Genomic DNA, 16394 nt, shown 5'->3' with positions numbered 1-16394 from the left:
CGATGCAGGTGTGCACTGGATTCAGGAGAGACATGTGGAGTGTTGGGGGTGCACTTTTTTTCATATATTCATAAAACGCGGAAATCTATCAGATATTTGATTCAATCAAAAACTAACAGTTTCATTAAAGTAGAGATTTGTTTTCTAGGTAGCGTTTTCTGATCATAATACTGAAAAATCAGGACTAGATAATAGCTGACTAGGAAAAATCCCAACTACTTGGAAATTAAGAAACTCCACCCTGAATCAGTCACCTTGTGTGAAAGAGGAGGCCCTCCTTGTCCCCTCAAGTTCCTTCACCCGCTGCAGGGGGTGCCTGCCCTCCGGCATTGAAATAAATTCAGTGAGTTTCTAATCCACGCACGTAAAAGGGAAATCGATGTGACATTATTGCTTCCCTTGTTGTGAAACTTGATGTTATGTACGCATACAGAGCGTGTGCGCGTGCGTGTGTGTGCGTGCGTGCGCACGGTTTAAAAGTTTCAAGCATGTCGTGTAACCCTTAGCGGGTGGCTCGATGCGGGGCCAGAAATGAGCTTTCCTGCGCGTGTCTCCCGCAGGTCCTGGACCCGGAGAAGCAGGCGGACATGCTGGACTCCCTGAGGATTTACCTGCTGCAGTACGCCACGCTGCTGGTGGAGCACGCGCCACACCACATCCACGACAACAACAAGAACCGCAACAGCAAGCTGCGCCGCCTGATGACCTTCGCGTGGCCCTGCCTGCTCTCCAAGGCCTGTGTGGACCCGGCCTGCAAGTACAGTGGCCACCTGCTTCTGGCGCACATCATCGCCAAATTCGCCATACACAAGAAAATCGTCCTTCAGGTACCGTGAGGCCCCCCCCCCCCCACCTCCCCCCGACACTCCGTGGGCTTGCACACATGTACGCGCCGCCCCCTCCTACCGTCGCGGCCTCCTTCCCTGTTGTCCCTCCCGGCACCGTTAAAAATGCTCGTTCCTGCCATCTGACAAGTGCCGTGAACTCTCCCGTGACTGTGCATTCTCTCCTCCCTCCCCAGTTACTGCTCTGCTCTCTCGTTCCTCTGCAGCCTTGCCGTCAAAACAACAAAATATCTCCCTTGTCCACCTCATGCTCCTCTATGCATGTGCGTTCCTCTCCTGGCTTCCATTCTGCTGGTCTGTTGAAACCATTCTGGAAGGGCCCAGCCCACTCCTTAGCTAAAGATACGAGGCACTTCAGAACCTTGTGTTGTACTGACCCTCTGCTGACGACGAGCACATGTTGCCTGAGTCCCTCGGTGGTTTGGGCCTTGATGCCAGGCGACCCTGGATTTGAGTTTGTTATTTGCGGTCACAAGTTCCTGTGACCCTGAGTGAGTCAGTTCTTGTCTGTAAGAATTAAAGGTAGTGATATACTTCAGTGCTCAGCCTGTCTGTCCCATTCACATTTTATAAATGATCGCCCTTGTCCTGTCCTGTGAGGTCACTTCTAATTGTTTTCCTCTGACCGCTTCGTCTTGTGAGCTTCTGTGGTGTTAAACCCCAGACCTCGACAAGGCCCACGACCTCAGACATCACCTCCCACAGCCATGTCTCTGTGGCGCTGTCCCCCCAGCCAGAGACCCAGGGACCATCCCTGACACCCTCTAGTGCCCCCTGGTGTCCGATCGTGGGCAGATCCTGTTGCTTTCCAACACCTGTCCCGTCCCCTCCACCCTCAGCACCTGTCAGGTGGTCTTTGTGTCCTCTGACCTTACTTACCTCAGGACGTCACCTCTCACTTGCGCTATTCCGAGACTGCCTCTGACAGCAGCCCCTTCAGCTCCATTTGCCACACGGTGGCCAGAAAGAAAGGGTCTCTGCGCTTCAGCTGACTTCCCGTGGGTTACACTAGAGCAGGTTCCTGCGGAGAGCTAGGTCTCGCTCATCTTTGTCTACGGCACGCTAGCCCAGCGTGGGCCCGGAGTGGGTGCTCGGGAGGGAAGGAATGAATGTGTTCATCGCTCAAAACTTAAGGAGAAAGCAACTGCATTCTTTTCTAATGAGACAGCCCTAGGGAATTTTGTAAAAATCATTTTGCAGAAATACCCTGCCTTGGTTCAGAGTGATTGGGATTTTTCTTGTTTCTCTGAGCCTTTGTTCTCATCCCAAGTAAGAGTCTCTTCCCTGCGTTAGGTATTTCACAGTCTGCTCAAGGCCCACGCGATGGAAGCTCGAGCGATTGTCAGACAAGCGATGGCCATATTGACTCCAGCGGTGCCTGCTAGGATGGAGGATGGGCACCAGATGCTGACCCACTGGACGAGGAAGATCATCGTGGAGGAGGGCCACACGGTCCCTCAGCTGGTTCACATTCTGCATCTGATTGTGCAGCATTTCAAGGTGTGTAGAAAGTACTGTAGACAGGGCTGTTCTGCATGCTCAGCCGTTGGCTTTGCCCTTTTGCTTATCTTCAATTTGCATTAATAAGGTGGCTGTTCATCTTTTAGTAAAGGTATTTCTGGTCCGTTGTGCGTTTGGGGACGGAGGGGTGCTTTGTCAACATGAAAATGGTTCTGGTTTAGAGACTATGTCCCAGGTATCTGCTTCTGTCTAGGACTGTGTTTTTCTTGTAAGTACTCAGGTAACAGTGAGTACCGATAATTAGTACTTTGGGAAGTAGTCATCGTTAACTCTAGGTTTTGGTAACTTGGCTTGAAGAGTTGTTTGTGTCGTTGGCACCTCCTTCTCTAGAGCCAAATCCCCCACTTTGTTAGATTGATTCAAATGTAAATATTTCTTGTAGATTTCAGGTAGAGGAGAAAATTCTTTATAGCCAGCTCTTTTAGAATTGGAGATTTGCCTCTCGGTATGGCTGAGTGTCTGTGACATCAGGTCTGAAGTTTGGTACATGTTACTAGTTTTGCCTACTTAAAGAGAATTCAGTGTTGCAAGATTTTTTTTTAAAGATTTTTTATTCATTTGAGAGACCATGCATGCATATGAGCAGGGGGGAGGGTCAGAAGGAGAGGGAGAAGCAGGCTTCCCCCTGAGCCGGGAGCCTGACACGGGGCTCAATCCCAGGACCCTGGGATCATGACCTGAGCTGAAGGCAGATGCTTAACCCACTGAACCACCCAGGCATCCCGGTGTTTCACCATTCTTTAAAGATGGTACTAAACAGGGGGTGCCTGGGAGGCTCAGCCGTTAAGTGTCGGCCTTCGGCTCAGGTCATGATCTCAGGGTCCTGGGATCAAGCCCCGCATCGGGTTCCCTGCTCCGCGGGAAGCCTGCTTCTCCCTCTCCTTCTGCCCCTGCTTGTGCTCTCCCTCTCTCTCTGTGTCTCTCTGTCAGATAAATAAAATCTTTAAAAAAAAAAAAAAAAAAGATGGTACTAAAGGGCTGAAGTACAGTGTTCTATTGGGATTCAGTGAGGGGCTGGGGTGGGGGGTGCTAAATACCCACACACATCCATAAGGTGATGAGAATTTCTTTGCTAAGTCACAGGTCAGAAGTCTTGAGCAGGAGTCTGGGTTAAGTGCACGTATATGTGCGTGCATGTGTGCGTGTTGGTGTGCACACATGTGCATCCTCGCGCTCGGGTGTCAGAGGCGTGGTGCCGCAGCCCTGGGGTGATGCAGAGCCCGTGCCCACAGGTGTACTACCCAGTGCGACACCACTTGGTGCAGCACATGGTCAGTGCCATGCAGCGGTTAGGCTTTACGCCCAGCGTCACCATCGAACAGAGGAGGCTGGCCGTGGACCTGTCCGAAGTCGTCATCAAGTGGGAATTGCAGAGGATCAAGGACCAGCAGGTATGGCCACCAGACTTCTGTCGTCCCAGATGACATTCCTTCTGCTTCTCCCTAGAAATCACTCCTAAAAGTCACGTGTGTGTGTGTGTTTGTGTGTCTTTAAGCCGGATTCAGACATGGACCCAAATTCAAGTGGAGAAGGCATCAACTCTGTCTCATCCTCCATTAAAAGAGGCCTGTCGGTGGATTCCGCCCAGGAGGTGAAACGCTTCAGGACGGCCACGGGGGCCATCAGCGCGGTAAGCGTTGCGCGCACGCCGTGTGTGCTTGCTTTTATGGGTTCTGCACTTCCTTGAAGGAGTTCGTTCATTTGTTCCACAAATTCTGAGTGTGGCCTCAGTACCCGGCACCGTGCCCAAGACACAGCTGGGAAAGGCTGCGCTCAACAGGGAGAAACCCAGTGACGCCCAACTTACCCACGGGTGTTTCCCAAGTCAGCACACGTTTTTCTTGATGCACGTTTAATACCCTCAGAGTTCTGAGGAGAATGGTTCATTCCTTGCAGTAAGGCTCTGAGGGAAACTGTGAGGTAAGAAAATTGAGAACGTGCACCCATGTTGTGTTCGGTATTTTAAAAGATTATGTCCTATTTTGTTGGAGGGCAGCCGCCAAGAGAGCCCAGGGCATGCTTGCTCTCCTCGCCCCTTGTGGAGGTGATGACTCTGTCACTTTGTGCCTCGGTTGAACTGTCCCTCCCCTCACCACTCCTCCCGAGGACGTGGTCCCGGCATCCACCTGTGCTCAGGTTGGACTCCCGGAACCACGTGAGGTTTTGTCCATTTACGTGTCTGCACACGGCGGTGGCAAGCAGGTCTCCCTGGTGCTCGCCCTGCCTGCTCACTGCGGAGCCTCCCAGCTCCTCTCCCTCCTCTCCCACACACATTCCACAAAGCAGAGGACCGATGGCTCTCTTACCGAATCTGAGTCCAGGCAGCGCGCAGAACAGCGTCTGCCCCCGGGAGGGCCGCATCCTGTGAGCTGGCTGCACAAGTGCCCTGCGTTGGGAATGCATCATTGAGATGCTCTTGCTGCCTCTTCTAGGTGTTTGGGAGGAGCCAGTCGCTGCCCGGAGCGGACTCCCTTCTTGCCAAGCCCATCGATAAGCAGCACACAGACACCGTGGTGAACTTCCTCATCCGCGTGGCTTGTCAGGTGCGGCTTCCTGGGGATGTCTTCTGCTAGGGGTTCCTGAGAACAAAGACTTTTTAGTAGAATCCAGAATGTTATTTCCGATAAAAATAGACAAACCAAGGTCTGAGGCTAGCTCTGTCACCTTCATACCAAATTTCACTGATTTCATGACATGCTAATATTTCTGAAACCTGCCTATGTTTTATGAGTGATAAGATTTTTTTGAAAGGTTTTTTTCTTTCAGTGGTGATAAAATAATGGTGTATCTTTTTCTTTATGATTTTATTTATTTATTTATTTGACAGAACAAGTGGCAGCGTGGGGGAGTGGCAGCAGAGGGAGAGGGAGAAGCAGACTCCCCGCTGAGCAGGGAGCCCAGTGTAGGGCTTGATCCTAGGACCCCAGAATCATGACCTGAGCCGAAGGCAGGCGTTTAATCACCTGAGCCACCCAGGCGCCCCAGTAAGGGTGTATCTTATAATTAAGGGCATCGTGGTGTTGGCAAAACAATGGCAGTAGATCAGTGATCTTGGGCACATTATTTAACTTCCAAGGTACCTGTCTCATAAAGGTGCTGCTGGGATGATCCAACATACATAAATGATGTACAACATTTAGTAATTTAAGTGTCTTTAAAACTTGTGTTTGTGGGGCACCTGGGTGGCTCAGTCGTTAAGTGTCTGCCTTCAGCTCAGGTCATGATCCCAGGGTGCTGGGATCGAGCCCCGCATGGGGTTCCCTGCTCAGCAGGAAGCCTGCTTCTCCCTCTCCCACTCCCCCTGCTTGTGTTCCTTCTCTCGCTGTGTCTCTCTCTGTGAAATAAATAAATGAAATCTTTTAATAAATAAATAAATAAAATTTGTTATTCACATCAGTGTATTTTCATGGATTTGTTGGAAATCTATTTCTGAAACTTCATTTTTCCTTTCAAAAAAACGTCATAAATGAGATTTTTCTAACTAGTTTTTTTAAGAATTTGGGAATTTTAAGTTTGTATAATTATTAAACAGGATAGTAGGTCTTGCCATACTGGTGAGGATTTCAAAGTACTGAGGAGACTCTACTAAATTTTCGAACCAGTACCTTCTTGGTGCTCTGGCACGCTAGGCACAGCCCAGGAGATCTATGGGGTTGGGGGTTAGCTCAGGCCCTGCTCTTGGGGAGCTGCCTGATACTGATCCATCCGTCACACAAATGAGTGCACATCCCCACTGACCTGACCCCTTAGCAAGGGAGCAGGAGGGCCCCGTCTGAGAGGGGCCCTGAGGCAGAGGAGGCCCCGTTGAGTCAGGTGGGAGAGGAGGTGGCTGGGAGGAGAAAGCTGGGCTGCACGGGCGAGAGGCAGTGTCAGGCATGAGGATGTTCACGGTGAGACGGGGCCTTGAGTCTGAGTGCATTTTCAGGTCAATGACAACACCAACACGGCCGGGTCTCCTGGGGAGGTGCTGTCTCGCCGGTGCGTGACTCTCTTGAAGACCGCCTTGCGACCGGACATGTGGTCCAAGTCTGAGCTCAAACTGCAGTGGTTCGACAAGCTGCTGATGAGTGTGGTGGGTGCCTGTGTCTATCCCCCGCTCCTAGGCTTGGGGCCGGGCCGCTGAACCCTGAACTCTCCGGTCCCTCAGCCAGTCGTGGCTGCTAAGGAGGAGCAGGGGGGAGTTTCACTCCCTGGAAAAGATTTTAAAACTTGAGCTTGAACCCCCAGCCCCAAGCAGTGAGGAGCTTTGGAACTGTCATAGTTCTCTTGGCTACTGAAATCTTGTTTCTTAAACTGACTTCCCAGCTGGCTTGGGATAAATAGTTTTAGTTGATTTATGCGACAACCTCTAAAATAAATGTGAATTTTTAAAGGGAACATATAATTTGTTATTGAGCGCTGTAAAGTCTGGTAGCAAAGAAATTAGCCCCCAGTGCTGATTATTTGGTGGGTTTTTTATTTGGTTTATTTCTGTAAAAACCATGATCCTGTAATTTCTGGCAGCTGCAACCCCATTTTAAATCTTTGTTATATTGCATTGCAAAGACTAACATAATTGCCTCAGGTTTTGAAAGGTTATAAAGATTCCCTGTGCTATGAAAACAGTGTGATCATAGGCTGCCTGTGTGCAGTACATGCTCTGATTCAAATTACTATCATACACAGTCACGGTTGAGTCAAGCTCAGCCATTAGTGGATGGCCTCTGGCAGGTAATAGGCTAACATTTTCATGATGCAGAGTGCCGAGCTCACAGCAACTTTCCACCTTGTTCCCATAGTAAGTGGAAGATTTTATCTCAACCCAGTGAGCACACACGGTGTATGTGCAGGGCATCTGTGTGCAAGCCACAGAAACATACGTTTCAAGGAGCAATACTTGACTGCAAACCGTACACTGTATTTTCTGTTATTATTTTTTATTTTTTAAAGATTTTACCCATTTACCTGACAGATAGCACAAGTAGGCAGAGCGGCAGGCAGAGGGAGAGGGAGAAGCAGGCTCCCCGCTGAGCAGGGAGCTGGACGTGGGGCTCGATCCCAGGACCCCAGGATCATGACCTGAGCCGAAGGCAGCCGCCTAACTGACTGAACCACCCAGGCGCCCCTTTGTTGTTATTATTATTATTATTATTATTATTAATGCTAGCATCATCTGTTAGATTGATTTCATGACCCACAGTCTCAAAGATACTTTCCTTTTGGAAGGATATTTGTATTGTAAGTAAAAATGATATGAGAGAAGTGGAATTCAGTGATTGCTTTTTTAGACCAATTTTAGTGATTTTCCTTTTTTTTTTTAAAGTTTAATTTTTAAGTAATCACTACACCCAACGTGGGGCTTGAACTCACAACCCTGAGATTGAGAGTCACATGCTGTACGGACAGAGCCAGCCAGGCACCCCTGATTTTCACTTTTTAATATTGAGTATTAGTATTTTTCATGAGCTTTTAAAATAGGAGGTTTAACTAATTTCAAGTTGTGCTTGATTTGTGTTTCTGTAACGGACTGTACCAGAGTATTGATGTCGTCTGTGTGTGACCTATGTTCTCCGTTCCAGGAGCAACCTAATCAAGTCAACTATGGAAATATTTGCACGGGGCTGGAAGTGCTGAGTTTCTTGCTCACTGTCCTCCAGTCTCCAGCCATCCTCAGTAGCTTCAAACCCCTGCAGCGAGGCATTGCTGCGTGCATGACGTGCGCAAACACCAAGGTTCTCCGAGCGGTCCATAGCCTCCTCTCCCGCCTAATGAGCATTTTCCCAACAGAGCCAAGTAGGTGACCCTTCCCCTGGTGCCTGAGTGGATGGGCGGGCATGGAGCGTGTCACTTGAGAGTGCTCATTCTCTGGTTACCATAGGGAGCGTTTTATTATCCGGCTCTTCTTTGTGCTTTCACCCTTCCTTTAAAAAAAAAAATACACATCAGAACTTAATGGCAGCAGTCATGACGTTGTATCTTTTGTTTTGCTTTGGAAATGCTGATGTTATTCATCAGGCAAATGTGACCGTTTCCTTAAGGCAGTAAAGGGGAACCGGGTTATAATGTGTTGTCAAATGTTGAGCAGCTGCCAAGATCGGATTTTGGCGTATCCCACATAAGTGTGTCTTGAGCGTGTTCTGGTTAGGCGTGGTGAGATAAGACGTCATTTAGCTTGGTCAAGTCAGAAGCAGCCCAGAGAGGAGCACCACGCATCCTGCAGTGGGAAAGAAGCACCCGGGCCAATTGCCGCAGATCCCAAGAAAACTAAAGCTCCGTGTCTAGTGTGAGGAAAGTTGACCTCCCGGAGCCCAGACAGGTCTGAGAACCCGAACCACAGGACCCACGTTCTCACTTCTGTTGCAGGCACTTCCAGTGTGGCCTCCAAGTATGAAGAGCTGGAGTGCCTCTACGCGGCCGTCGGGAAGGTCATCTACGAAGGACTCACCAACTACGAGAAGGCCACCAACGCGAATCCCTCCCAGCTCTTTGGTGAGTGTGTGTCTGCCCTGGTTTTTCTAGCAGCCATTCCATTTGGCATGGATCTCTCTGTGCTCTCTGGATGAGCTTTCCTTCTGGGAAAGTCTCAGGATGTCAGAAAGACCTTTGAGCTGACGTGTGCTGTGGGTGTCTGTGTGGCCTGGTATACGTGAGGCCCCTGTCCCCTGTGGTCTTAGGGGAACGCTGTCCACATGACCAGTGTCTGTGCTCCCTCAGTCCCTCCCACCTCAGCCTCAGATGCAGGGTCGGGTTGTGGGGGAGCAGTCCCATGTTTCGTGGATCCTGCTGACCCAGTTCTACCTCGGACACGGAGATGCTGCCAGAGCTGTGTGCCGATGTGGATAACTACTATCTTTCATAATATGCTCACCTGTTAGTAAACCACTCATGAGACAAGAACTAGTCCCTGTCTGCTTGGTGAGGCTCTGGTCGAAATGAAATGAAAGTTGGTTTCTCAGGTAATCGGGGCAGCTGACCGACTGGCCTCCAGAGTTACCCAGAAGTCTAATTTTTGTGAAAACTCCCATCTCTGAGGAGGATTAGACTTTGGGTTAGAAATTAAAAAGTTTTTCAAACTTAGTCATTGTATAAAATTTTGAAAGTACGAAGGAAGGAGAACCACAAGTTGCCTCTGTAATTAGTAACGTTTACTCTTAACGTTTGATGTGGTTTTTTTTTTTCTATATATGAGGATATAAATATACGTACAGATAGCGCTTGTCATGCAAACACTTATGTCTGAATTTGCAAACTGAATACATTATTTTTTCATGAGTTTCTTGCTCTCCAAACTCTTGATACTTGCTATCTGAATTTCAGGAGCCAGATAAATTTAGTTAAAATTGTATCCCTAACTGTTCAAGTTTGCCGTCCCTGTTCTAGAACCAGATAGATTTAGATAGTTGAATACTTTTTTGACTTTTAGAAGTGGGATCGTACAGTAGATCCTGCTTTGCAACCTGGCTTCCAGAGCATAAACGTCTTGTTAATTCTCCAGAAGACTCTCTTTGAGAAGAGCTGACCACCATTGGCCCTTCCTCCCTCCCTTGTGAGGGTGCCAGCAGGCCAGGGGCGGGGGCAGCACTGTGGCTGGTGTCTGGAGAGTTGGTCACACCAGTCCCCTCCCCATCCTCGACCTGGGGCTCAGGTACTGACCCATCGTCACAAGTGCCGCGGGTTAACCTGTTGTAGAATCAGACTGATCATACATTCAGTCTCTACTGAGAAATCGTCCAAATCTGTGATGATTGCACCTATAAATGGCAAATAAATACCCTTTTATTGGTCTATAATGGGAGCCATGGATATAAATTTAAAATTTAATGTGTAGGTCAGGATGTTCATAAAAATGTCAGCTAGGAAAGGTAACGTTTTTTTCACATACTCCACGTCGGTGCTCTGACATTTTGCTCATTTTTATTGATCTTAGGCAGTTCTGCAGAATGGGTATAAATTGACTTCTAAAATATTCATCATGTCCAGATACTCTAGGTTTTTTTTTAAAGGATTTTCTTTCTTCATTTTTCTCCCCCCAAGCATATCATGGAACAAAAAACTTCACTTAGGGTACTTTGCTATAAACTAAAGATAAAATCCAGAACTGAAGATATGAATGTTGTTTCTATTGAAGCGCAGAAATTGGCTCTCATGCCTGGTGTTGATCATGAATTAAGAATTAGGAGTGAAAACACAGCACTCCTCAAAGTGTAGCGTGTGCCATACAAAAACTTAGAACGTTGACATTTGGGGCTCATCTATACTTTTGTCAGAAAGAGCACATTTTTGTTTAACACATTTTAAAATGTTTTAAACGGCACATTTTTGTTTGCCTTTTTTTTTTTTAAACTTTTCTTAAAAAAAAAACAACAGCACCTTTCTGCCTTTCAGGGACCCTTATGATCCTCAAGTCTGCCTGCAGCAATAACCCGAGCTACATAGACAGGCTGATCTCAGTCTTCATGCGCTCCCTGCAGAAAATGGTCCGCGAGCACCTGAACCCACAGGCAGCATCGGGCAGCACGGAAGCGACCTCAGGTGACAGCCGTGGTCCCCGTGGGTTTTCTCGGACTTTGTGTAACACCTCAAATGAATTCTGAACCGAATATGAATTCCTGTTGTTTTTAATGCAGTCCCTTGTCTGTTTGCTCTCAACAGAGGGGTTCTGAGCATTTCATTTAAAACCAAAGTGAGACTCGTTTTTAAAACGAATTGCCTTCCATATTTGTGACTGTGAGGATGAAGAAATTTTTAAGTGGTTGCACATTGCTGTGGAACATTCACCACTAAATGAGGGCTATCTAATGAATGGTTAAAACACATTGCGTAACCAGGGCTGTTATGCCTGCTGAAGAATTAAGTTGTGGGTTCCGGGCCTGAGCAGTGGGCCCCAGGAACCTGAGTGATACGTCGGTGTGGGCGGGAGCTATGCTTGGCATCGCTGTTAGAGGCAGCTTGGAACAGAAGTGCCGTGAATGCGGCTTCGGGACTGGCTGTGTCTGGGTTCCCTGAGCTGCTCCATCTGCTCCATCGTCCCCTCGCCCGTGTGGAGGCTCTTATGAGGCCACCCTCACAGGGCAGAGCAGCAGGGAAGTGGTGAGGCAGCACCTTAAATACCAGAGCTCTCACTGGAGAAAATATTGGGGGGGGGAGGGGTGATGGGCAGACTCTGACATGCCACATAATGCAAAGTGGTGGCCTGTGGATGCACGTGTGTGGATTGTTGGGGTGCGTTGTCTTTCTCTGCGTGACCAGGAACTGGTGAGCTGGTGATGCTGAGTCTGGAGCTGGTGAAGACGCGCCTGGCCGTCATGAGCATGGAGATGAGGAAGAACTTCATTCAGGCCATCCTGACCTCCCTCATTGAGAAATCACCAGATGCCAAGATCCTACGGGCTGTGGTGAAAATCGTGGAAGAGTGGGTTAAAAACAATTCCCCGATGGCAGCCAATCAGGTGAGCAGCCAGAGGGGCTGTGCCCCAGCCAGGCCCCCCGCCTCGGTGTGTGTGTCTGAAAATTCAAGCACGGCTTTCTCAGCTCTTCTCCTGAAAATTCTCCAGCAAAACGTTTTCTCCCCTGTGTTGGCACTGACGGTATCTTTCCTCAAGATGCATTTTTCTCACTGTGCTTAGCGGATTTTAATTAGAAGCTTGAAACGAATGGTCACTTCTCTGAATGTGGTTTTACTTGTATTAAAATGTTAAATGAACCTTCTTAGTTTTTGTAGTGGTAAAGGTAAGCCGCCAAAATTAATAGTGAGGAACTATAATAGAATTAATTTAGTAAGATGCTTGCAGACTTTGATTTGTTGTATAATTTAGTTGCTTTCTCTTCAAAGTGAGCTGCAGCCCCTAGGAAAATTGGATCAGCAGCTGTCTTGATTTTAAGTATTTGCAGATAAAGCCAGGATCTTTGTGTTTAATTTAGAAATGACCTTGTCTTATTTTACTGACAAAGTTGTAGGAGCTTAAAAGATATAATAGGACAGATGGCTGGAATACTTTTGAATGTGTCTTTTTGCAAATAGAAGTAATTGACCTTTCCTTTAAAAAAAAAACCCAATTCATACAGACGCCTACACTCCGGGAGAAGTCCATTTTGCTCGTGAAAATGATGGCTTACATAGAAAAGCGCTTTCCGGAAGACCTCGAATTAAATGCCCAGTTTTTAGACCTCGTGAACTATGTCTACAGGTAATGACAGCGATCAGCCAGATATTGCATGTATGTGTCCACGGTGTGTCCTTGGACTAACCGATGTAACATTTAATCTTTCGTGATAGTTAAAGCTTGACTGTCCATATAAACACTAAATGCCGTAATATATTTTGACATCGTTAACACACCTTTTGCTCAAATACTACATCAGCCCAGGGTGACTCGTGATATACCCGTGGCTTTTGTCCTGGCATTCCGGAACGTTGGCCCCTGCTGGTTCTCCTTGTTTGCTTGCGGCTTGCAGAGGCTGGCTCTGCTGCAGCTCTTCCAACCCGTGTTACTCCTTCCGTTTCAGGGATGAGACGCTGTCGGGCAGCGAGCTGACCGCAAAACTCGAGCCAGCCTTTCTCTCTGGGCTGCGCTGTGCCCAGCCTCTCATCAGGGCAAAGTTCTTCGAGGTTTTTGACAACTCTATGAAACGTCGGGTCTACGAACGCCTACTTTATGTGACCTGTTCCCAGAATTGGGAAGCCATGGGGAACCACTTCTGGATTAAGCAGTGCATTGAGGTAGGACGGGCTCATCTCGGCGTCTGTGGCGCCAAAACCAGGGGGTATTAGTACTGTCTGAGAGGGATTGGAAGCCTCCACCCTAACCTGCTCTAATCTCTTCTGGAAAGAGAAAAGGCTTAAAGCTGTGTTTTCAGCTCAAGGGGTTTTTTAGGGGTGATTTTAAGCTCTTAGTTGAATAGTGTTCCTTAGCTTATAGCTAAAAGATTCACTTTTTCTCAAATGTAAAAATTGTAAGTTCTGTCTACGTGCCTTTAAGGATGTAATGTACTGTGATTGTGGGGTTCCGTCATTCTTAGAGCCAGAAAATAGGGCAGCCAGGCCAGAGCAGCCTGACCGAGCCACAGACTTGGAGTCCTTAGTATGAGGAGTCGGGGTGCTGGTGACAAGGGCCTTTGTAAACCCGTCACACCGTTTCAGTGCCTGGTCACAAGTTCATGACGCTGACAGGACGGTAGTGAGACTTCTGGTTTCTTGTTGGTTTGTTTTTGAAATCCGTGATCTTTCATTGGCTTAGTTTCCTACTTGCTGCACCAAGCAGCCTAGTTTCCCTGGGTGAGCGATGCCGGCGGGTGATCCTGGTCTGCTGGTGCGGAATGGGTGGAGCCAGCAGGTGACCTACCATGTTACTTCGTCTGGTGAGACCGACGGTTGTGAAGGTTTCTCCAGGGCATCAGGGAGAGCTTGCTAACGTGTTTGTGTTGGTGCCGCATGAGTGTTTCAGAGCGCTCTGTACAGCATGTGTTGGGAGCCTGGCGAATGGCCACACAGCGGGCAGTTCCTGATTGATTCACCTTTGGTTCAAGGGACCTGTCGGTTGCTGTTACGTGCCAGGCCCTGGGTCAGGTCGTATAGACACAGAGGTGGAAACGACCTTGACCGCGGTAGGCACGCTGGAGCAGTTGGAGGAAGGATGGTTCGGAGGGCACCAGCTGGAGGTCTGCCCTTCCTTCCCGCGTTTGGCCTGTGTGTCTGGTCTGTCGCTGCGTGTTACCAGTTCAGGGCCACCTGCTTCTCACTCTTTTTTCTTCTTCCGTGGCCACCACCATTGCACCACCATTGCTCACAAGGGTGATGGGAGCAGTTGGCCCAGCGTCACCACTTTCCCTCCTTCCCTAGACCACAGTTGGCAGAATTGTCCTTAATAAAGCAGATTGTGTCCCTCCTTGCCTTTGTACTCGGTACAAACTCCAGCTTGCAGGATATGGTCTTTCTGGACCCCAGGTGACCAGACCCTTGCCCCTCTGTCCAGCCCTCTGCTGGCCTCCCTCCCTCCTTAGTCTCCAGCCCCACTGGCCTCTCGTGTTCCCAGACACGCCACGTTCCTGACACCCAGGCTAGCACAGGGCACCCTTTATTCTGTCCATCTCCTGGCTGTGTTACCACAGTGAGTGTCTTCTTAAGGTTTGGTTTGGTTTGGTTTGGGGGCTTGTTTGCTTGTTTTATTTTTTACTCTGTGTCTGTTGATGTGTTGGTGTTGGTCTTGTCCTTCCCTCTGACGCTTCAGCTCTACCCGGACAGGGGCGCTTGCCTATGAAGTTGACAAATGAATCCAGGGCCTCACACAGCACCAAGTGGGTGCTCAGTAAATATCTGCCCCAAAAATGCACGACTGCCTTAGTTGAGGGGCAGCCAGGTCTGGGGCAGAGGCCAGGGGGCGCAGCATATTGGGATGTGGGGAAGAGTCACGGGAGTGCTGGCTGTGGGTGGGGAGTGTTATATTGCAGAAGATGTAACGCTCATGCAGAAGCGTGAGCCCCGCTGAGGAGCTTGCACTGTCCCCTTGGGACCGTGGGAAGCCACTGGGGGGACCCAGCGGGAAGAGCACTCGAGTTGGCTGTGTGTGAGGAGACAGGTCTGAGAAGAGGAAGTTGGTGAGTTAGGAACTTAGTCCAGGCAGGAGTTGATGGCAGGAAGAAGCCCGACTGGTAGGAGAGAAGGGTCCTGAGCTTACGCTTAGACACAGAGTCCGAGATCCTGACTGAGGGGTGTCTGGAAGGGAGGTTCAGGCTCTGTGTAAGCTGGGGAGAAGCATACAGCCGAGCTGTGGGCTCAGGAGTCTTCAGCACGTGTGCTTCGGTCGAGAGGACTAGGTCTTCACCGTGGGTCCCTGCACCCCACAAGCCAGGCGAGTGTCCTAGGTTTGTCTTCTTTCTCTCTATAAACCCTCTTCAGCTGCTCCTGGCGGTGTGTGAGAAGAGCACTCCCATTGGTACCAGCTGCCAGGGAGCAATGCTGCCGTCCATCACCAACGTCATCAACCTGGCCGACAGCCACGACCGAGCGGCCTTCGCCATGGTCACACATGTGAAGCAGGAGCCTCGGGAGCGAGAGAACAGCGAGTCCAAGGAGGAGGTAATGCTCCAGACGGTTGCCTCCTCTTCACAGCAGAATTCGTGTGTCTGTTGGTGGATTTTATATCAGCCTTCGATGTGGGGGAGGTGGGAAGGCAAGGGAAAAGAACCTGTCTCTGCCTCAAACTTCTGAATGTGGTACCTGCATTCAGTTAGATTTTTCTTCCTTTTTTATCGAGGTATAGTTGACATAAATTATGTTAAATTTAGGTGTCCAACGTAATGATTCCGTATTTATTTGTATATATTACTGAACAGTCACCACGATAAGTCTAGTCAACATCTGTCACCACACAGTTACAGAAGTTTTTTTAATAATGAGAACTTTCACCATTGACTGTCTTAGCGATTTCAGATATGCAGCACAGCGTTATTAAGTGTGGTCACCGTGCTGTACGTGATGGCCCCAGGACTTACTCTCCGACTGGAAGTCTGTACTCATTCTGCTCATTCCTGATCTCCTTGCCTCTGGCAAGCACCAGTCTGTTCTCTATGAGATTTTTGTATGAGTGAGATCATATGGTATTTGTCTTTGTTTGTCTGACTTATTTCACTTAGCAAAATGCCCTCAAGATCCATCCACGTTGTTGCAAATGGCAAGATTTCTTTTTTTTTTTTTTATGGCTGAATAATACTCCATTGTATATATGCACACCACATCTTCGTTATCCATTTACCTGTTGATGGACACTTAGGTTGAATTGATAAGCATCTCATATTGCCGTTTAATTTTGAGATAAATCACTTTATCGTGAGCTAATGCTGCTTTGTATAGGGTATTCTAGTGTTGGTGATTTTTTTCTCTCCAAGTGCTAGGTATCCCGTGTTGTAGTAGACAGCACTACTCTGAGGAGGAGTGCCCACCGTGGCTCTAGCAGGTTCCACCGGCAGCCTGCTGTGAACCTCCCGAATCTCCACTTCGTACTGGCAGGGGCAGCCCTAGAGCCAAGAACTGGCCACCAGGGCTGATACCTC

General features: G+C 48.7%; 1 protein-coding gene across 7 annotated transcripts in view; it reads left to right on the top strand.

Moving 5' to 3' along the window:
- Positions 1-16394, top strand: part of TRRAP (transformation/transcription domain associated protein) — a 113365-nt gene that overhangs the window by 57957 nt on the left and 39014 nt on the right. For all 7 annotated transcript variants that reach the window (XM_028088564.2, XM_028088566.2, XM_028088563.2 and 4 more), the window contains exons 38-50: positions 561-827; positions 2139-2345; positions 3599-3757; positions 3862-3996; positions 4799-4909; positions 6292-6438; positions 7925-8138; positions 8709-8834; positions 10731-10877; positions 11595-11794; positions 12411-12532; positions 12852-13065; positions 15241-15420. In XM_028088564.2, the coding sequence (XP_027944365.1) occupies positions 561-827; positions 2139-2345; positions 3599-3757; positions 3862-3996; positions 4799-4909; positions 6292-6438; positions 7925-8138; positions 8709-8834; positions 10731-10877; positions 11595-11794; positions 12411-12532; positions 12852-13065; positions 15241-15420 (2229 nt within the window). The remainder of the gene's footprint in view (positions 1-560; positions 828-2138; positions 2346-3598; positions 3758-3861; positions 3997-4798; positions 4910-6291; positions 6439-7924; positions 8139-8708; positions 8835-10730; positions 10878-11594; positions 11795-12410; positions 12533-12851; positions 13066-15240; positions 15421-16394) is intronic.

This window comes from Eumetopias jubatus, unplaced genomic scaffold (genome assembly GCF_037043125.1).
Source record: "Eumetopias jubatus isolate StellerSeaLion01/CBP00866 unplaced genomic scaffold, mEumJub1_p1.0 scaffold_12, whole genome shotgun sequence".
Lineage (NCBI taxonomy): Eukaryota > Metazoa > Chordata > Mammalia > Carnivora > Otariidae > Eumetopias > Eumetopias jubatus.
This window is presented reverse-complemented; position numbering and strand designations above follow the sequence as displayed.